This window comes from Bufo bufo, chromosome 1 (genome assembly GCF_905171765.1).
Source record: "Bufo bufo chromosome 1, aBufBuf1.1, whole genome shotgun sequence".
In the NCBI taxonomy this organism is placed as follows: Eukaryota; Metazoa; Chordata; class Amphibia; order Anura; family Bufonidae; genus Bufo; species Bufo bufo.
The window spans coordinates 247,038,303-247,061,099 of record NC_053389.1 but is presented as its reverse complement, the minus strand read 5'-3'; the positions used below and the strand labels follow the sequence as shown (position 1 = coordinate 247,061,099).

At 44.6% G+C, this 22,797-nt stretch overlaps 1 protein-coding gene across 4 annotated transcripts in view; it reads left to right on the top strand.

Annotated features, from left to right (window-relative positions):
• LOC121005501 (solute carrier family 23 member 2-like) overlaps positions 1–22,797 on the top strand; it is a 212,986-nt gene that overhangs the window by 172,083 nt on the left and 18,106 nt on the right. For all 4 annotated transcript variants that reach the window (XM_040438271.1, XM_040438276.1, XM_040438292.1 and 1 more), the window contains 3 exons: positions 236–392; positions 9,414–9,667; positions 14,692–14,856. In XM_040438271.1, coding sequence (XP_040294205.1) covers positions 236–392; positions 9,414–9,667; positions 14,692–14,856 — 576 coding nt within the window. The remainder of the gene's footprint in view (positions 1–235; positions 393–9,413; positions 9,668–14,691; positions 14,857–22,797) is intronic.

Here is a 22,797-nt window from a genome sequence, read left to right as displayed (position 1 = left end):
ATAGAGGCCTGGTGGTGAGCGCTTCAATACTGCCTTTGCAGTGGAGCAACACAATGCCCCAACTGCTGGCTGATGACCTGGGGAACCATTTTATATGACAGGCAGTCATCCCTAATAGTGCATTTATTTCCATGTTCTAAAACCTGATTATTTTTTTTTTAGATGTCCCATTACAGCTCTGCTAAGCATTTCTCCTAATCCACATTCATTCCTTATTTCTTCTTGTCTTGCTCAGGTGCTTCTTGGTATCTCCATTTCTTGGTTAATCTGCTATGTTTTGACAATCACCAATGTCTTCCCATCCAAGCCTGAGACTTATGGGTATTTTGCTAGGACTGATGTCAAAGGGAATGTCTTATCTCAAGCTCCGTGGTTCCGTTTTCCTTATCCAGGTATAAGTAATACAAGCCTTTTTCATACACAGTCGAGTGACGTTATTACGACCACCAGCTGATATCCAGTGTAACCACGGTGTGCAGCAAGGTAGGCAGCTAGACGGGCTCGCAGTGACTCAATAAGGTCCTGGTAGGTTGTCACAGGTATCTGGAGCCATGCTTCAAGTTAAAAAACCTGTCAGATGGCAGTCAACATCTCTGTAAGGGCTCATGCACACGGCCGTTGCTATTTTTGCTGTCTGCAAATTACAGCTCCACAAAACATGGATACCGCCCGTGTGCTTTCCGCATTTTGCGGAATGGAACATTATGCCCTCTATAGAACTGTCCTATCCTTGTCTGTAAAATGGACAAGAATAGGAAGTTCTATTTTTTTTTTGCTGGTGCCGCAGAATGGACATACAACACCGTGTGCTGTCTGCATATTTTGGAGCACCATTAAAGTGAATGGGTCTGCAACCGTCCCGCAAAAAATGAGGATCAGTTGCTGACAAAAACAGTGGTCAAGTGCATGACCTCTAAGTCAAACCGAAAACAAGGAGGCGTTAGGCTCTCTGTCCCATCACTGTATCATGTCTCATAAGTGTGAAACACCTTCACAAATAAGAATATAAGGTTTCAAAAATGTACTTTCTTCCCTTGGTAATTGTGGAATATTTCTTCTCTTCCTTCCTTATAAGCCTGAAGAAGAAGGACTTTAAACTGAACAATAAACATCTTCCTACAGAACTATAGTGCACAATAATAGACCTTATATGGCAGAAAGGGCCCATTTACATGGGGCAATGATTGACCAAACAGTTGTTCACACAAAAGTTCATTCCCGATCATTGCTCCATTTAAACATATATGCCAAGGAGATCAGACTGCAAAAAGTGAATGCCCTTTTGTCATTGATTGCAAATTTTAGGAAGCTTAAAAATAATTTGTTGGCAGAATATCCTCTTGTGTAAACAATTGTAGGAACTGTTGTTCTTTTAAGTCCTACACGGACTGTGACTAACACACACTTCTATCATACTCATGTATTCCAACTTGTCTACGAGTCTTGGTTCCTTATAAGTGCTATATGACTATATGAAGTCAGTGCCCATTAACATTATAACCTGACTGATTCCTTGCCAGATTCTATTTTACAGAACCATGGTTGCATTGATGAGGTCTAACAAGTCTGAAACAACCCTCCTTGTCATCTACCTATTGTTATATAGGTATATTATTTATATACACACTCAATGACAAAAGAAAAGAATGCACCAAGAAGAAGTTGTTGGAATAGAATGAAACTTTCTATGTTTGAATGTAATAATGATATGTAATATATGTAAGGCTACTTTCACACTAGCGTTCGGTGCGGATCCGTCTGGTATCTGCACAGACGGATCCGCACCTATAATGCAAACGCTTGCATCCGTTCAGAACGGATCCGTCTGCATAACAGCTTTTTCAGATCTGAGTTTCCACATCCGACAGTATATTCTAACACAGAGGCGTTCCCATGGTGATGGGGACGCTTCAAGTTAGACTATACTAAGAACTGTGTACATAACTGCCCCCTGCTGCCTGGCAGCACCCGATCTTTTACAGGGGGCTGTGATCCGCACAATTAACCCCTCAGGTGCCGCACCTGAGGGGTTAATTGTGCGTATCATAGCCCCCTATAAGAGATCGAGTGCTGCCAGGCAGCAGGGACCAGACCCCCCTCCCTCCCCAGTTTTAAATTCATTGGTGGCCAGTGCGGCCCCCCCCTCCCTCCCCAGTATTAAATTCATTGGTGGCCAGTGCGGCCTCCCTTCCCAGTATTAAATTCATTGGTGGCCAGTGCGGCCCCACCTCCCTCCCTCCCCAGTATTAAATTCATTGGTGGCCAGTGCGGCACCCCTCTCCCCCCCCTAATTAAAATCACACCACCCCCCCATCATTGGTGGCAGCGGAGAATTCCGATCGGAGTCCCAGTTTAATCGCTGGGGTTCCGATCGGTTACCATGGCAGCCAGGACGCTACTGCAGTCCTGGCTGCCATGGTTACTTAGCAATTTTAGAAGCATTATACTTACCTGTGCTGTCTGTGGCCGGCGGTCGCTCCTCTTACTGGTAAGTGAAAGGTCTGTGCGGCACCTGAGGGGTTAATTGTGTGGATCACAGCCCCCTGTAAGAGATTGGGTGCTGCCAGGCAGCAGGGGGCAGTTATGTACACAGTTCTTAGTATATTCTAACTTGAAGCGTCCCCATCACTATGGGAACGCCTCTGTGTTAGAATATACTGTCGGATCTGAGTTTTCACGATCTAACTCAAATCCGATAGTATATTCTAACATAGAGGCGTTCCCATGGTGATGGGGACGCTTCAAGTTAAAATATACCATCGGATTGGAGAAAACTCAGATCCGATGGTATATTAATAGGGACTCCTGACTTTACATTGAAAGTCAATGGGGGACGGATCCGTTTGCAATTGCACCATATTGTGTCAACGTCAAACGGATCCGTCCCCATTGACTTGCATTGTAAGTCAGGACGGATCTGTTTGGCTCCGCACGGCCAGGCGGACACCAAAACGCTGCAAGCTGCGTTTTGGTGTCCGCCTCCAGAGCAGAATGGAGGCGGAACGGAGCCAAACTGATGCATTCTGAACGGATCCTTATCCATTCAGAATGCATTGGGGATGAACGGATCAGTTCAGGGCCGCTTGTGAGAGCCCTCGAACGGATCTCACAAGCGGAACCCCAAACGCAAGTGTGAAAGTAGCAAGTCATTACAATATTACAGCGAAATGATAAGTTTATTGGGGAAAACTGTTCAACTGAAAGGAGGCTCAAGGAACCCTGTTGGGCCACCTCTTGCCTTGATGCAAAATGAGTTACATTTGGACATGAAGACATCTAGGCTCCCTTTCGTATCCTGCAGCACATTTTCCCACAGTTGTTGCAGCTAGGTCTGTAGGTCCCGCATGCTTGTAGGTTGCTGAAGTTAGCGTCCAAACTGGTCCCATAAATACTTGATTGGCGATAAATGTGGGGACCGGGCAGCCCAAGGAAGTGTTGCAATCTGGCAAACTTAGTTTATTTTCAAATGGTCCATAAGACCAATAAAGCCTTTTTTATACCATGTGCTATTATTATATCTTAAAACAACTTTTATTTGCTCCATGTTACTCGTCTACTGACTAATTAAACGGTTTACAATTAAGGCTACTTTCACACTAGCGTTCGGAGCGGATCCATCTGATGTTTCATCAGACGGATCCGCTCCGATAATGCAGACGTTTGCATCCGTTCAGAACGGATCCGTCTGCATTATTACTTTACATTGAAAGTCAATGGGGAACGGATCCGCTTGAAGATTGAGCCATATAGTGTCATCTTCAAGCGGATCCGTCCCCATTGACTTCTATTATAAGTCTGGACGGATCCGCTCGCCTCGCACGGCCAGGCGGACACCCGAACGCTGCAAGCAGCGTTCGGGTGTCCGCTCACTGAGCGGAGCGGAGGCTGAGCGCTGGCAGGCGGATGCATTCTCAGTGGATCCGCCTCCACTGAGAATGCATTAGGGCCAGACAGATGCGTTCGGGGCCGCTCGTGAGCCCCTTCAAACGGAGCGCACGAGCGGACACCCGAACGCTAGTGTGAAAGTAGCCATATCAGCAGTTTTTTTTTCTGTGGATACTTTGTTATTGTCTATATTGTAACACTGTTTCACTTCACCGTGTACTATGCCAAACATAGGGATACAGCGAGTCATCACAGCTCAGCTGCAAGCTCACTGAACTTTGTCCCTGCGTTAAAGGGACTCTGTCACCACTTTCTAACCCCCCCTTTTAAAAGTATTGTTATCTCCATGGCGCCCCTGTGATTACAAAGGTGTTGTTAGAAGATAAATTCGCCGTCTCCTTTTGATAAAAAGAGCTTTTATCTAACCTGTCAATCTTCTTGATAAGGTGCCCAGGGCGTTTCTGTTGGTCTCAAGCTGCCGCCCGCCGCCGCCGCTGTTGGTGCCCAGCTCCTCCCCTGATGCTTTCAGCGCCGCCTGAATATAATGAAATACGCCTCCGGCTCTCGCTCAGTGCCCCCTCCTTTTAAAAGATCCCGCGCGTGCGCACAGGCCTGTGCCTGATGCGCCCGTGCGGACATTTACAATCAGCCTCATTGAGCGAAGTGCGCATGCGCGCACTTCGCTCAACCTCCTCATCAGACGAGCACTGCAGCCGGCCGGCTGCAGTGCTCGTCTGATGAGGAGGTTGAGCGAAGTGCGCGCATGCGCACTTCGCTCAATGAGGCTGATTGTAAATGTCCGCACGGGCGCATCAGGCACAGGCCTGTGCGCACGCGCGGGATCTTTTAAAAGGAGGGGGCACTGAGCGAGAGCCGGAGGCGTATTTCATTATATTCAGGCGGCGCTGAAAGCATCAGGGGAGGAGCTGGGCACCAACAGCGGCGGCGGCGGGCGGCAGCTTGAGACCAACAGAAACGCCCTGGGCACCTTATCAAGAAGATTGACAGGTTAGATAAAAGCTCTTTTTATCAAAAGGAGACGGCGAATTTATCTTCTAACAACACCTTTGTAATCACAGGGGCGCCATGGAGATAACAATACTTTTAAAAGGGGGGGTTAGAAAGTGGTGACAGAGTCCCTTTAAATGCTACTGCTTGTACACATTAGTTTCTTGTATCCATAGACACTGGCTGTCTAAAATCCTCAAACACTGCCCCCCGTGCATGATCTCAGAGTTATATGCCGCCGATGCTCTTGATTGTTAACTGCGCATGTCTTTAGACTTTGTTTTCCTCCACTTAATGTTCCTCTCGCGGCGCATATCAGCAGCCCTGCCTACCTGCGCATGTCTTCGCACTTAGTGTTTTTCTCAAAGTGGATCTGGGTTTACCTTTCTTTGATTACTTTGTAACCATCTCAAAGCCAGAATGGTCTAAATGAGTAATAGATAGAAATCAACTACTGAATATATATATTTTAAAGAGGACCTTTCACTAGTTTAAAAACTAAAAACTAACTATATCAGTGGGCAGAGCGGCGCCCAGGGGTCCCCCTGCACTTACTAGTATGTCTGGGCGCCGCTCCGTTCGCCCGGTATAGGCTCCGGTGTGTGAAGCTCCCTCTTTTGCACACACCGGAGCCTATACCGGGCGAACGGAGCGGCACCCAGACATACTAGTAAGTGCAGGGGGACCCCTGGGCGCCGCTCTGCCCACTGATATAGTTAGTTTTTAGTTTTTAAACTAGTGAAAGGTCCTCTTTAATGATGTTCTCCATTTATTTATATATTTCTCTAGAAGATTAGATGATCAGAATTATGTAATATGAAGTAGTTCGGTACCTTCAAATTATGATATGATGACACTAGAATAATGTAATTAAATCACTATTAATCATGATAAAATATATAAGACCAAGATTCTGTCCCGATGGTACTACTGCCCTTCCACCCTCCATAAAATGTTTCTTTCAACTACTGATATTTGTTGGAGATGCAAATCGGAAGTTGGCACTATGCTGGTGGGGTTGCCCTAGGATTAAAAGATTCTGGGATCAAGTGCTAGACGTCTTTAAGCAGTTTTCAGAAAAAGTGATTACTAACTCACCTGACCTTACGCTTCTCTCCTTGATACCTGGCTCGGTTTCCATGGTAAAGAAAAGTGCTTTAAGATTTTTTCTCACGGCGGCCCGGATGACTATTCCGAGGCACTGGAAGATGGATCGCGCTCCCTCTCTATGAATGGGCTGGGGAATTAAGGTTTCTGATTAGGATGGAGGAACTAATTGGTACCTCACACGATCGGGATGATAGATTTGATGCTAAGTGGAGGCCCCTTCCTGATTTTATTGGTTCTCCTGAGTTTTCCACAAGAATACAGGATCTGGGGTCTTCAACGTAATAGATTATAGTGTTCGGCTGGTTCCAGAGACTAGAAATACCTGGTTGCACTCAGAGTTTCCCTCCTTTCCCCCTCACCTTCCTTCCCCGTCTTCCTTGCCTCCCTCCTGTTTTCTGCTCTTTCTCTTTTCTATTCTGTCTTTCTGTGTTATTCGTTATTAGCTCACTCAGATTGTGATTGGTTCATAGATTCTTATTTCACCTTATTGCTATTAACAGAGGATCCGTTGTGGTCCTTTAAGGTCATATTCTGCTTTGACTTAGACGAACACCTTGTTTACCAATTTTTAGCTATTAGCAGAGGAGTCTGTGTGTTCTCTTAATGCCTGTATATTGTTATGACATACACTCACCTAAAGAATTATTAGGAACACCTGTTCTATTTCTCATTAAGGCAATTATCTAGTCAACCAATCACATGGTAGTTGCTTCAATGCATTTAGGGGGTGGTCCTGGTCAAGACAATCTCTTGAACTCCAAACTGAATGTCAGAATGGGAAAGAAAGATGATTTAAGCAATTTTGTGCGTGGCATGGTTGTTGGTGCCAGACGGGCCGGTCTGAGTATTTCACAATCTGCTCAGTTACTGGGATTTTCACGCACAACCACTTCTAGGGTTTACAAAGAATGGTGTGAAAAGGGAAAAACATCCAGTATGCGGCAGTCCTGTGGGCAAAAATGCCTTGTGGATGCTAGAGGTCAGAGGAGAATGGGCTGACTGATTCAAGCTGATAGAAGAGCAACGTTGACTGAAATAACCACTTGTTACAACCGAGGTATGCAGCAAAGCATTTGTGAAGCCACAACACGCACAACCTTGAGACGGATGTGCTGCAACAGCAGAAGACCCCACCGGGTACCACTCATCTCCACTACAAATAGGAAAAAGAGGCTACAATTTGCACGAGCTAACCAAAATTAGACTGTTGAAGACTGGAAAAATGTTGCCTGGTCTGATGAGTCTCGATTTCTGTTGAGACATTCAAATGGTAGAGTCTGAATTTGGCGTAAACAGAATGAGAACATGTATCCATCCTCTGATGGCTACTTCCAGCAGGATAATGCACCATGTCACAAAGCTCGAATCCTTTCAAATTGGTTTCTTGAACATGACAATGAGTTCACTGTACTAAAATGGCCCCCACAGTCACCAGATCTCAACCCAATAGAGCATCTTTGGGATGTGGTGGAACGGGAGCTTCGTGCCCTGGATGTGCATCCCTCAAATCTCCATCAACTGCAAGATGCTATCCTATCAATATGGGCCAACATTTCTAAAGAATGCTATCAGCACCTTGTTGAATCAATGCCACGTATAATTAAGGCAGTTCTGAAGGCAAAAGGGGGTTCCAACACAGTATTAGTATGGTGTTCCTAATAATTCTTTACGTGAATGTATATGTAAAACATGGAAACTGTTTGTTTGGCTTTTGATTGTTTTCGACTAAGGATCCTGGGTGTTCCTGTCGTGACTATATTTGCTTTGAATATTCTGAAAACTTTAATAAATTCAGAGTAAACATAAAATACATAAGACATACTACGATGTTATTATGGTGCACCTTGATGAAATGCTGCACTAATCATGAATCCATTTCCAATAGTAGCCGCCAGTGTATTTATACCGTTTCACAGCTGAGCTGTGATGACTCACTGTATCCCTATGTTTGGCATAGTACGCTGTGAAGTGAAACAGTGTTACAATATAGACAATAACAAAGTATCCACAAAAAAAACACAGCTGATAATTTTAAACAGTTTAATTAGTCAGTAGACAAATAACATGGAGCAAATAAAGGTTATGTTTTAAGATATAATAATAGCACATGGTATAAAAAAGGCTTTATTGGTCTCATAAACCATTTGAAAATAAACTAAGTTTAATAGGTGCCTTGGGTCAGTAGTTGACTAAGCAATCTGGCAAAGACATGCCTGGGAAACCCTTGCTGTGTGTGGGCAAGCATTATGCTGCTGAAAAAAAGCCCTGCTACGAGAGGCAACACATGTCCTACACATATGGCTGGGCTGTTCCTTGTATCATCACCAGGGGGGATAGGCTGTTGTATGTGATGGCTCCACAGATCATCACTTCAGCAGTTGGGGCAGTGTTTTGCTTCACAGCAAAGGCAGGATTGAAGTGCTCACCACCAGGCTTCCATACTCCAACTCAACTGTGATCCGATCCCAAACAGAACAGGATTAGTCACTAAAGACAATATGGTTCCTGCCTGTAGCAGTGCAGGTTTCTCATTCACCACTGCAAATGAAGGCAACAGTGGCTGCCAATGGCAGGAAATGCAATGGGCGCTGTGACACCAAATTTCCTTCTGCTAAGCGTCTGTAAATGGTCCAGGCAGAGACAGGGATGTCTGGATGATGAATAATGAAACTGTGGGAGCTGATCGTGTTTGTTAGCAGGTAAAACAATTCTCTCTACTGGTGGTCTGTCTGGAGCCTGTTCGCCGTGTGTGTGCCCTCATGTTACCACTGCTCCCGACACCTCCTAACAGCTAGGTCAGAACAGTCTAGATAGCACGTAATTCATTGAAACAACCATCCTGCTTCTCTCAGTCCAATGATGTGTCCCCTCTTAGTCTGTCAACTAGACAAAATGTCTTTGAGTTCTTCATAGCGGCAAGTCTACCAGTCAACGATCTCACCAAGATGTACACTACTCAAAAGTAGCCTCTGAGAGCTTTTTTTATAGGGAATAAGGGGAAGCACTTTTATGCTGTCTTGTGGCAACAGCCAGTGTCTACACATATCTGATTAAGACATAACTGCATGCAGAGTTTTGCAGCAATGTGACATTTTTTATTTGTTTTTCAAGAGTGGATGTCAAAACTATAAATCCAGCAGCTAAGGTGCATATCACAATGCCAGTCACAACTATGGCTGCCTCAAGGGATGGGTGAGAGGTGTTATTGCCATGAACACTGTTCCTTATCACTAATGTAGCTGAAGGAGCTTTTATTTTTCCCCCTCCCCCACTCCCAGCTAAGGAGCAGCACCCTGGTTGAAAGCAATGTTGAGCATTTCTTCAAGAAAATATGACTCCTCACTATAAGTCAACAAGCATTTCAAGTCTTCTGTGTTTATGATTTATTTTACTGACATACTGTCTTTTAGGCCAATGGGGTGTGCCTACCGTCAGTCTGGAGGGTGTGTTTGGAATTTTGGCTGGAGTCATTTCATCCATGGTTGAGTCGGTGGGTGATTACCATGCATGCGCACGTCTTTCTGGAGCACCACCCCCACCAAAGCATGCCATAAACAGAGGAATTGGAATAGAAGGGATCGGTTGCCTATTAGCCGGAGCCTGGGGCACCGGAAATGGGACTACATCTTACAGTGAGAATGTCGGCGCCCTGGGAATCACAAGGGTAAGTGTTCATGTTCACCAATGCTATCCAAATAAAAAATGGAAAAATACTCTTAAAGGAAATGTGTCACCAAAAATGTTATCTGCCAGTTAAAAATCATTTAGTAGGGGATATATCTTTTTTTTCTAATGTTTTTATTTTCTGATTGCATATTTTTTTAATTCTATTTCCTGAACATGATCATGGGGGCGGTCATCTTGCCTGAGCTGTTCTTAACCACATTTAGAATGCATTAACAAAAATTGCTTCACGGCAGCCCCATGGTCCATAGACACAATAGACAGGAGGGGATCCTATTGACTTACATTGGAATGTTTTCTAGGCATGCTCTATGCACTGTGCAGAGGTCATTGTACAAGGAAAATAGATAAGCTCTGACAATCACCTGTTTTAGGGTACTTTCACACTAGAGTTTTTCTTTTCCAGCAGAGAGTTCCGTCCTAGGGGCTCTATACCTGAAAAGAACTGATCAGTTTTATCCTAATGCATTCTGAATGGAGAGCAATCCGTTCAGGATGTCTTCATTTCAGTCTTTTTGCCTTTAGGACGGAGATAATACAGCAGCCTGTATTGGTGCCGGATCCTGCATTCAAATTGCCGCATTGACGGATCTGGTATCCAAAATTCCAGAATTGCCTGAATGCCGGATCCCGGCATTAATAAATTTACATTGAAATATATTAGTGCTGGATCCAGCATTAAAAATACTGCAATGCCGGATCCGTCCTTCCGCATGCCCAGGCCTTTAACCCCTTAAGGACTCAGCCCTATTTCACCTTAAGGACTTAAGGACCAGTGTCACTTTAAGTGCTGATAACTTTAAAACGCTTTGACTTATCCAGGCCGTTCTGAGATTGTTTTTTCGTCACATATTGTACTTCATGACACTGGTAAAATGAAGTCAAAATTTTTTTTTTTTTTTGCTCAAAATAATACCTAATTTACCCAAAAATTTGAAAAATTTGCAAATTTCAAAGTTTCAGTTTCTCTACTTCTGTAATACATAGTAATACCCCCAAAAATTGTGATGACTTTACATTCCTCATATGTCTACTTCATGTTTGAATTGTTTTGGGAATGATATTTTATTTTTTGGGGATGTTATAAGGCTTAGAAGTTTAGAAGCAAATCTTGAAATTTTTCAGAAATTTACAAAAACTCAATTTTTAGGGACCAGTTCAGGTCTGAAGTCACTTTGCGAGGCTTACATAATAGAAACCACCCAAAAATGACCCCATCTAAGAAACTACACCCCTCAAGGTATTCAAAACTGATTTTACAAACTTCGTTAACCCTTTAGGTGTTGCACAAGAGTTATTGGCAAATGGGGATGAAATTTGAGAATTTCATTTTTTTGCCTAATTTTCCATTTTAACCCATTTTTTCCACTAACAAAGCAAGGGTTAACAGCCAAACAAGACTGTATCTTTATTGCCCTGACTCTGCCGTTTACAGAAACACCCCATATGTGGCCGTAAACTACTGTACGGCCACACAGCGGGGCGTACAGTGAAAGGTGCGCCGTTTGGTTTTTGGAAGACAGATTTTGCTGGACTGGTTTTTTGACACCATGTCCCATTTGAAGCCCCCTGATGCACCCCTAGAGTAGAAACTCCATAAAAGTGACCCCATCTAAGAAACTACACCCCTCAAGGTATTCAAAACTGATTTTACAAACTTTGTTAACCCTTTAGGTGTTGCACAAGATTTAATGGAAAATAGAGATACAATTTCAAAATTTCACTTTTTTGGCAGATTTTCCATTTTAATATTTTTTTTCCAGTTACAAAGCAAGGGTTAACAGCCAAACAAAACTCCTTATTTATGGCCCTGATTCTGTAGTTTACAGAAACACCCCATATGTGGTCGTAAACCGCTGTACGGGCACACGGCAGGGCGCAGAAGGAAAGGAATGCCATACGGTTTTTGGAAGGCAGGTTTTGCTGGACTGTTTTTGTCCCATTTGAAGCCCCCCTGATGCACCCCTAGAGTAGAAACTCCAGAAAAGTGACCCCATTTTAGAAACTACGGGATAGGGTGGCAGTATTGTTGGTACTAGTTTAGGGTACATATGATTTTTGGTCGCTCTATATTACACTTTTTGTGCGGCAAGGTAACAAGAATTAGCTTTTTTGGCACCGTTTTTTTTTTTTTGTTATTTTCAACATTCATCTGACAGGTTAGATCATGTGGTAATTTCATAGAGCAGGTTGTCACGGACGCGGCGATACCTAATATGTATACAATTTTTTTAATTTATGTAAGTTTTACCCAATGATTTCATTTTTAAAACAAAAAAAAAGTTTTTGTGTCTCCATAGTCTAAGAGCCATAGTTTTTTCAGTTTTTGGGCGATTATCTTAAGTAGGGTCTCATTTTTTGCGGGATGAGATGATGGTTTGATTTGCACTATTTTGGGGTGCATATGACTTTTTGATCGCTTGCTAATACACTTTTTGTGACGTAAGATGACAAAAAATTGCTTTTTTTACACCGTTTTTATTTTTATTTTTTTACGGTGGTCACCTGAGGGGTTAGATCATGTGATATTTTTATAGAGCCGGTCGATACGGACGCGGCGATACCTAATATGTATACTTTTTTTTAATTTATGTAAGTTCTACACAATGATTTCATTTTTGAAACCAAAAAAATCATGTTTTAGTGTTTCCATAGTCTAAGAGCCATAATTTTTTCAGTTTTTGGGCGATTATCTTAAGTAGGGTCTCATTTTTTGCGGGATGAGATGACGATTTGATTGTTACAATTTTGGCGTACATGCGACTTTTTTGATCACTTTTATTACTTTTTTTTGGGAAGTAAGGTGGGCAAAATTTCTATTTCATCATAGTTTTTTATTTTTTATTTTTATGGCGTTCACCGTTCGGGTAAAGTAACATGACCGTTTTATAGATCAGGTCGTTACGGACGCGGCGATACCAAACATGTGTAGGGAATTTAATTTTTTTCATTTTTAATCAGTGATAAATGTGTTTTTTTATTTTTACTTTTTTTTTCACTTTTTTTACTTTTTTTTTTACCCAGACCCACTTGGTTCTTGAAGATCCAGTGGGTCTGATGTCTGTATAATACAGTACTGTACTCTATATAGGGTACTGCACTGTATTTTACTTACACTGAACAGATCTCTGCCTTCAGCACAGATCTGTTCAGCACCATGGACAGCAGGACGCCTGAGCAGGCGTCCTGTTGCCATGGGAACCTTCCCCGTCTGCTCAGAACTTCGCAGACGGGGAAGGGTGAGCACGGGGCTGCGGGGGGCTGTCTGGGGGCTCTCTCCCTCTCCATCGGGGGGCTGCAAAGGCACAGCAGCCCCCCGATCGGAGAGGGAGGGAGCTCCCTGAGCTGTTAACCTTTTCCATACAGCGGTCTGTACGGACCGCTGTATGGAAAGGGTTAAACGGCTGACATCGCATCACCGATGTCAGCCGTTTATACCAGGGTGCCAGCAATGTGCTGGCACCCTGGTATATCCACTGTACACCAACGATTATTCAATGGGAGGCGGGCGGGGGATTGCGATCCCGCCTGCCGCACCGCCCGCCTCCCGCACCGCCCCCACCGCCCGCAACCCCCCCCCCTGCACCTCCCACCGGGCTAAAATCATTCAGAGGTGCAGGGGGGGTGATAAATATATATTTTTGCCACACTAAAGTTTCTGATCGCCGCGGTCAGGGACCGCAGCGATCAGAAACTGCAGAAAGCGCAACAAACCGCAGGTCTGAATTGACCTGCGGTTTGTTGCGATCGCCGACATGGGGGGGTCACGGGACCCCCCCGCGCATTTAGCCGAGGTGCCTGCTCAATGATTTGAGCAGGCACCGGGTTCCGATCACTGCCAGCCGCACGGCAGTGATCGGAACAACACATGACGTACCGGTACGTCATGGGTCCTTAAGGACTCGGGAAACATGCCGTACCGATACGTCATGCGTCCCTAAGGGGTTAAAAATGTGAAAAAAAATAGAAACGTATGACAAACGGACAGACGGATCTGTTCTTGCAATGTATTTGTGAGACCGTTCCGCATCCGGATCCGTCTACAAATGCTGTCCGTTTGCATGCAGATTGCCGAATCCGGCAGGCAGTTCCGGCGACGGAACTACTTGCCGGATCACTCTGCCGCAAGTGTGAAAGTACCCTTATCTATACACAGAGGTGATATCATTACAGGCAGGATTAGAATGGCAGATAACTGCAGATCTGTACAGACCAAGAAATTACACCAAATATTAGAAAAAATCAATTAAACAGCAGCTCATTTTCTAATGACACATTCCCTTTAAGGCTTCTGAGTTGACCACTCCTAAAGCAATTATGTGAGGCCAATGTCATGATGTAAAATAAATTTGCCTGCAATCTAGTACTATGTAATCCAAAAGAATGTCACAATAATCTGTCAAATTCAACTACAAGTGACCAAAGAATTCATATCTATTCACTGTGCCAAATTTTCCAGAAAGGTGCTACAATCTGAATAATAAAGCCCCTGCGCTGGCGGTGGATCGCCGAAGTTATGTAGAGGCGCCAGCTTCTACATAACTTTGGCGCATCCAGCGCCAGTCTAAATGTAAGCCAGTTAGACCATTTTGTATGCCTAAACCAGGCCTAGAAAATGATGAATGAAACTGGTCTGCTGGCCCGTTCCCTTCCCCGTCTACTTGACCGACAAGACTTTTGGCCCCAATCTGCGCCTGAAATACGCCTAATATAGATTTTTTTTGCAAAGAGCTCCTTTTCTGAACCAATGATGTGTAAAAAAAAAAATAATATAAAAAATATTTTATAGCACCATTCACTTGAATAGGACAGTATTGCTGAGTCTGGTCTTGTGATTGGTCAGGAGTGGCACCATGTCCCATAAAAGCAGAAAGGGCTGTTCCCCTTCATTCTTTGGGGAAGTCAGATCCTCATTGATAGACACATTGAATTACACTATCAAGGTGAGAATGTGGCCTTGTGCAGGTATACAAGAAATAGGTCTGATACTTTTTTTTTTTTTAGGTTGGGAGTCGGATGGTGATCATTGCTGGTGGGGTACTGATGCTTCTGTTGGGAATTTTTGGTAAAATTGGTGCTGTTTTTGCCACTATCCCCTCTCCGGTGATCGGTGGAATGTTTCTGGTAATGTTTGGAGTAATATCTGCTGTCGGAATGTCCAATTTGCAGGTAAATGGAAGATGAATGACCAAACATCCTTTTCACTCAATTGGGTTGTTCCCTTGGCATAGAATACTTTTATTAAAAGCACTCCTTAAAGGATTATTCCCATCTCCGCCTTTCATGGGTGGAGCGCCGCTGTTTCCATAACTCCTAAAGCAATGAAAGAGGGCTATGCAAACGGCTTAGCACAGCAAACTACAGCAAACTACAATGTTTCCACTAGAAGTGTGGCTTGCTGTGCTACACTGTTTTCCTAGCTACCATTCACTGCTATAGGCATTCCGGAAACAGCAGAGCACAGCCGGCACGCATGTTTCTTTAAGGCTACTTTCACATCAGTGTTTTGCAGTAAAATGCTTGTTTTCTCACTATTCATTTTCAATGGGGACAAAACGGAATGAACTTGAACGGAGTGCATCAGATTGCACCCCGTTCAGTTTCGTTGCGTTACCATGCCGCACACAAAAACACTGCAAGCAACGTTTTTGTGTACGGCATGGGATACTGAGCAAGACGGATCTGGCGTGAAACACAATGTAAGTCAATATATAACCGGATCCATTCTTAACAGATGCAGACGATTGTATTACAGGGAGTGCAGAATTATTAGGCAAGTTGTATTTTTGAGGATTAATTTTATTATTGAACAACAACCATGTTCTCAATGAACCCAAAAAACTCATTAATATCAAAGCTGAATATTTTTGGAAGTAGTTTTTAGTTTGTTTTTAGTTTTAGCTATTTTAGGGGGATATCTGTGTGTGCAGGTGACTATTACTGTGCATAACTATTAGGCAACTTAACAAAAAACAAATATATACCCATTTCAATTATTTATTTTTACCAGTGAAACCAATATAACATCTCAACATTCACAAATATACATTTCTGACATTCAAAAACAAAACAAAAACAAATCAGTGACCAATATAGCCACCTTTCTTTGCAAGGACACTCAAAAGCCTGCCATCCATGGATTCTGTCAGTGTTTTAATCTGTTCACCATCAACATTGCGTGCAGCAGCAACCACAGCCTCCCAGACACTGTTCAGAGAGGTGTACTGTTTTCCCTCCTTGTAAATCTCACATTTGATGATGGACCACAGGTTCTCAATGGGGTTTAGATCAGGTGAACAAGGAGGCCATGTCATTAGATTTTCTTCTTTTATACCCTTTCTTGCCAGCCACGCTGTGGAGTACTTGGACGCGTGTGATGGAGCATTGTCCTGCATGAAAATCATGTTTTTCTTGAAGGATGCAGACTTCTTCCTCTACCACTGCTTGAAGAAGGTGTCTTCCAGAAACTGGCAGTAGGACTGGGAGTTGAGCTTGACTCCATCCTCAACCCGAAAAGGCCCCACAAGCTCATCTTTGATGATACCAGCCCAAACCAGTACTCCACCTCCACCTTGCTGGCGTCTGAGTCGGACTGGAGCTCTCTGCCCTTTACCAATCCAGCCACGGGCCCATCCATCTGGCCCATCAAGACTCACTCTCATTTCATCAGTCCATAAAACCTTTGAAAAATCAGTCTTGACGTTTCAGCTTGTGTGTCTTGTTCAGTGGTGGTCGTCTTTCAGCCTTTCTTACCTTGGCCATGTCTCTGAGTATTGCACACCTTGTGCTTTTGGGCACTCCAGTGATGTTGCAGCTCTGAAATATGGCCAAACTGGTGGCAAGTGGCATCTTGGCAGCTGCACGCTTGACTTTTCTCAGTTCATGGGCAGTTATTTTGCGCCTTGGTTTTTCCACACGCTTCTTGCGACCCTGTTGACTATTTTGAATGAAACGCTTGATTGTTCGATGATCACGCTTCAGAAGCTTTGCAATTTTAAGAGTGCTGCATCCCTCTGCAAGATATCTCACTATTTTTGCCTTTTCTGAGCCTGTCAAGTCCTTCTTTTGACCCATTTTGCCAAAGGAAAGGAAGTTGCCTAATAATTATGCACACCTAATATAGGGTGTTGATGTCATTAGACCACACCCCTTCTCATTACAGAGATGCACATCACCTAATATGCTTAATTGGTAGTAGGCTTTCGAGCCTATACAGCTTGGAGTAAGACAACATGCATAAAGAGGATGATGTGGTCAAAATACTCATTTGCCTAATAATTCTGCACGCAGTGTATTGAATGGAAGAGTTTTTGCTGATCCCCTGCTGGATCCAGCAAAAATGCAGAAGTGACAGTAGCCTAACTCTGACCTCCCCCGGCCAGCGATTTATTCCCAGCTCAGTCATGAACAGTAAAGGGGTGATCCCAAGCTAAGAGCCTCTTACCAGAGATTGTTGTGCTGTACAGGCACCACGCTGTTGTAAGTATATAGGATGAAAGGGCCAGAGAAAATTGCAGCAGCTCCCTCCTGCATCAGGAGTCCCAATCGGATTCTGCACAGACAACGGATAAGGCCAGATAAAAAATGTAGATCTGAGGACGCCATTTCCAAAATTTATTGAAGGACTGATGGAGTCATTTATCTATAATATATATTTATGTATAAAGTAGAACTGGCTTAGTTGCCCATAGCAACCAATCTGAAAAATGAAAGAAGGAATCTGGTTGCTATGGGCAACTAAGTCAGTTCTACTTTACACCAGTTTGATAAATTACCCCATAAATTTAAAAACTGAACATAAAAACTATAATGGAGGATTCGTGCAACCCGTTTCGTCGGCATACCGTCGGTTTCCTCGTGTTCAGTTTTTAAACTTAGTCCTTCAATACATTTTGGAAATGGCGCCCCTCAATAACCATTTTTTTACCTGACCATGATAACCAAAATGCGGCCCCAGCTACAGGAAATAAAAATCACTGATCGACTCGATCCACTCCAGCTGTCTGTCAACCTGTAACCGTGACAATCTACTTGGACAGAAGAAAAGGGTATAGTCCTGCACCAGACAAAGGTCTTAATAAAACATTCTCTATGTCCATTTGAAATCAAGCAGGACAACAGGATTCCCCCAATAGATGACCCAGAAGGGTCATGAATAAGGACTATTAAAACCCCTTAGTGACCACTAATAAGCCTTTTTTTAAAAAAAAATTTAGGTTTTATTGAAATTTTTCGGTACAACCAAAATAGAGACATGTGCACATTCAAACAATGTTAACAGTTCAAACATGATGTCTACAAAACTGTGGTGGGTATACACACCCGTCATCACATAGTGCAGCTCATGGGAGAATATGAGTTAGACATATCTAAATGGACATGTAAAATTGCAGTAACATATAGACAGACAAGACATTGGACAAGGGAACAGGGGGGAGGAAAGGAAGGGGGAAGGGTACACTTTCTGCTGAAGCGGTTAAACCTGCGCATCACGAAATGCGGCTGAAGAGCGAAAGGCTTCCCAGGGGCCCCATATCTTCACATATCGTGCGGTGTCTGCGGGCGTAATACTAATGAGATCTTCCAGCCTCTGATACAGAGCAATTTCGTCAAACCACTCCTCAGGTGAAGGGGGAGAAGGGGATTTCCAGTGCCTGGGAATCACCGCCTTTGCTGCCTGAACCATATATTTTAGGAGGGATTTCTTATATGCCGGGACATTCAGGACACTGTAGAACAATAAAAGAGCTTCTGGGGAATTTTGGAGAGGGACACCCGTGACTTCTTTAATTATTCTATGAACGAAGTTCCAGAAGGGCCGTAAGCCGCTACAGTTCCACCACACATGGATCATCGTGCCTTTTTCTTTAAGACATCTCCAACATCGGTCCGATACTGTCGGGAACCATTTGTGGAGTAGTGCTGGTACTCTGTGCCATCTAGATATAATTTTGTAGCTCGTTTCCTGAGCTTTGGCCGAAACCGTTGATTTGTGTGCTAGAAGGAAGCATCTGTTCCACTGGGCTGGGGTATAATGATTCCCCAGATCCCGCTCCCAGGCTTGACAATATGGAGGAAGGCATGAGGATCGCTGGTGTATCAGTAGTTTGTATACCGAGGATATGGGGTGTAGGGTCGCTGAGGAGGAGACACACATCCGCTCAAACTCAGTGAGTTTCCTGGCCAGAGTGTGGGTTCTACTTAGAGAGGTATAAAAGTGTTGGAGCTGCAGGTATTCGAAGGAATTGCGGGTTAGTGGAGCCTCTAAAATCTGGGACAGGGGTTTTAGTGCGGGGCCAGAGAGAACCTGGCAGAACCTGATCGGTCGGGTTCTTGAGCCTTGAAGAAAATGTTTAGAAGAGTGTCCTGGAGGGAATCTAGGATGATTGTGACTGGCACCAGAGGGCCTTTAGGGTCAATCAGTGAGGTTGAGCGACTAATGGATGCTAAGGTTGCAAGGGTATGGTGAGCAGAGAAGGACAAATGTGATGACGTTTGGCGTGGAGAGCCCACTAGCCATGGGAGGGTTGATACCGCGCACATTGAAGTATCCTTTGTAATTTGCACCCACGACTTGGGAGAATCAGTACGTGTCAAGTCCAACAGTCGGGTATATGCTGCAGAGTGATAGTATAGTCTACAATCTGGAAGACCCACTCCTCCTGTTTCCTTGGTGCGAGTCATTATCTCCCATTTTATCCGCGGTCGGCCAGGGGCCCATACAAATTGCGTGAAGCATCTACGGAGTTGGGACCAAAAAGTGGACGGTATGTGAAGGGGGATAGTCTGTAAAAGGTACAGTAGTTTTGGCAAAAGGGTCATCTTTACTATACTAATCCTTCCAAACCAAGAAAAGTCCCGTTTACGCCATCCGTCTAAGTCTTTTTGGAACTGTAAGAGGAGGGGCGCGAAGTTCAATTTATGAAGTCGTGAGAGGTCTGCTGTCACTTTAATCCCCAAATACGTTATGCCTTTAGGTGGCCAGGTAAAGGGAAAAGAAGCCTTAAGAGCAGGGGTCAGGTCACTTGGCAAAGTGACGTCTAAGGCCTCTGACTTTGGACATGTTAATCTTAAAATTGGACCAAGTACCAAATTGAGATATTTCCCGAAGTAAGGACGGCAAAGAGATACGTGGGTTGGTTATGTAGAGAAGGAGATCGTCAGCAAATGCCGCGCATTTATACTCTTGTGATCCGATCTTTATTCCTGTTATGTCTGGATTGGCACGTATAGAGGCCAGCAGGTGTTCCATAACTAGAACGTACAATAAGGGGGACAATGGGCAGCCCTGCCGTGTCCCATTATGGATTGGAAAGGGGGGGGGGGGCCCATTTACTTTAACTCTAGCGGTGGGATGTTGGTACAGTGTCAGGATCTTTGACAGGAATATTGGGCCCAAATCTATATGTGAAAGAGTCTCATGGATGGCGCGCCAAGATATCCGGTCAAAGGCCTTTTCTGCGTCTAGAGAAAGCACCATGAGGGGGACCTTTTTAGATTTGGCATAGTGGATGATGTCTAGGGTTTTAAGAGTGTTGTCCCGGGCCTCCCTCCCCGGCACAAATCCAACCTGATCAGCGCAAACCAGGGAAGGCAGATAAGCATTAAATCTGTTTGCCATTAATTTGGCGAAGATCTTGAGATCAACGTTTAAAAGGGAGATAGGACGATAGCTGGCACACAGGTGCGGGTCCTTTCCTGGTTTCGGAATGACCGTAATATGCGCCTCCGTGGTCTGCACCGGGAAGGGGAGCCCAGGAGACACTCCATTGAAGACTTGGAGCATAATAGGGGAAAGATTGGAGGAAAAGGCTTTGCAAAACCTAGCCGTGAACCCGTCAGGGCCTGGGCTCTTGCCGCCCGGGAGCGACTTAAGTACCGTATGAAGTTCAGTGTCTGTGAATGGAGCCTCCATAGTGGCAGAATCGAGCGCAGAAAGCTTGGGAAGTAGGAGAGGTAGGTCAGAAGATTTGCCCACTACTTGAGGGGATGTTTGGGGCAGATTATAGAGCTTCGAGTAGAAGGAGTGGAAAGTAGCCGCGATATCAGCGGTTGTGTGAATCATACGATCCTGGGCATTTTTGATAGCGGGAATATGGGAGGCTGCTAGTCTTCCCCTTAGAGCCCTTGCCAACATACGGCCACTTTTATTCCCGTATTCGTAGAATTTACTCCTGCAAATTTGTACCATACGTTTGTAGGATACATCTAGGAGGCGTTTAGCTTCCATACGTGCATTCTGGAGATCATGCAGGGTTTGCAGGGTAAGTGCTCGTTTGTGGGCAAGTTCCAGGGAAGTGACTCTTTGTAGAGCAAGCTTAAGTGAATGGGCTTTCTCCTTCTTGAGACGGGAGCCGTGCTTAATGAGCACACCTCGAAGAACACACTTCAAGGCCTCCCATTGGATCGGTATTGGGGTAGAATCCTCCTTGTGATCTGATAAGAAGTTTGTTATACTGCTAGCAAGGTCAGCCGCGCACCCCGCGTCAAGAAGGAGACTTTCGTTTAATCGCCATGTTCATTCCTGTCTAGAGAGGAAGGGCAAATTCAGGGAGCAGTATATGGGAGCGTGGTCAGACCAAAGGATATTTTCTATTTGTGTGGAGTCAAGCCAGGATAGGGCCGATTGCTGGATAAGGATATGGTCAATGCGACTATATGAGCCATGGGGGGCGGAATTAAAGGTGTAATCCTTATCAACTGGGTGCTGGATCCTCCAAGCTTCTCGCAATTGCAATTGGAGCAGTGCCCGTTTTACCTTTTTAATGGTGGAATATGTGAGGGAGGCACGTCCAGTCGAATTGTCAAGTGTCGGGTCAAGTGTCAGATTAAGGTCACCACATAAGATAACTGTCCCCCGGAGCAACGGTATGACGTTATTAATGAGGTTTACAATGAAGGGAGCTTGATTTTGGTTAGGGGCATATACGTTAAGGAAGGTTAATTCCTGGCCTCCAATAAGTAATGCGAGGGCCAGATATCTCGCATCTGGGTCGACAGTACATCCCAGCACTTGATGGGGTAAAGACTTATGGATCGCTATGGCGACTCCTTTAGTCGTATTTACCGCATTATTTGCAAAGTGCCAGGTGGTGTAGTGTCGATGTCGTATGTTCGGGGCACTACCCTCCTTAAAGTGCGTTTCTTGGAAACAGACAATATGTACCTTTTGGCGATGGAAGTGATGAAGTACCTGGGCCCTTTTTTCGGGAGTGTTGAGACCCTTCGCGTTGAATGATGCGATCTTCAGAGACCCCATTGCTGTGGGGGGAGGAAAAAAACACAAGGGAGGCACGGGGAGACAACCGACAAAAAACAAAAAGAAGAGAGAAAAAAAAAACAGTTAGAAGTAAACAAACAAGAGGAAAACCCTGAAAAAGGGAAAATAGAGTGGTTTTATGTGACCCGAAGGTCCAAAGAGGCTGTCGCTTGGGGAAGGCATCCCAAGGGAAAGTCTCCTACTTATTTGGGGGAGAAAGTGTCAGCCAGACAAGAGCTGACCCTCCACAACACCAGTGGATGCAAATGGAAACTTATAAGCCCCAGCAGATTTAGAGCATAAAGACAGATAAAGAAAATGGGCAAACAACTAAGAACCAATAAGGAACATTCAGCACGTTAAAGCTTTAGTAGTCCCAGGCAGGTTAAGCAGGGAGCCCCTCAGGTGGTGAGGCGAGGTGGGGATCTGCGACTTGAGTAGCCTGGTCCTTTCTGGCGTCGTCCTCTTGAGGCCGGAACAGAAGAACTGGACGCTCTTTCAGCAGGCGGTGGACAATGTCGTCCCATCGACTCAGAGGCAGGCGGGAGGAGAGAAGGCCAGGGTCCCAAATCAACCGGTGGGACTGCTGTAGAAAGTGGGGGAGATCTGTAGGGTCCCGCAGGGTGACGACTTGATCTTTAGGGCCCGCAAGTAGAGCAAAAGGAAAGCCCCAGCAGTAAGAGATACTGCGCACTTTGAGGAAGTGCAAGAGTGGGCGCAGAGCAGCACGTTGGGCTAGGGTGTAGCGGGATAAGTCCTGTAGCAAGATAAAGGGGACACCATCGTAGGACAGAGACGACATCTGTCGGGCCTTGAGCAGAATCTGATCCTTGACGGCATAAAAGTGGACT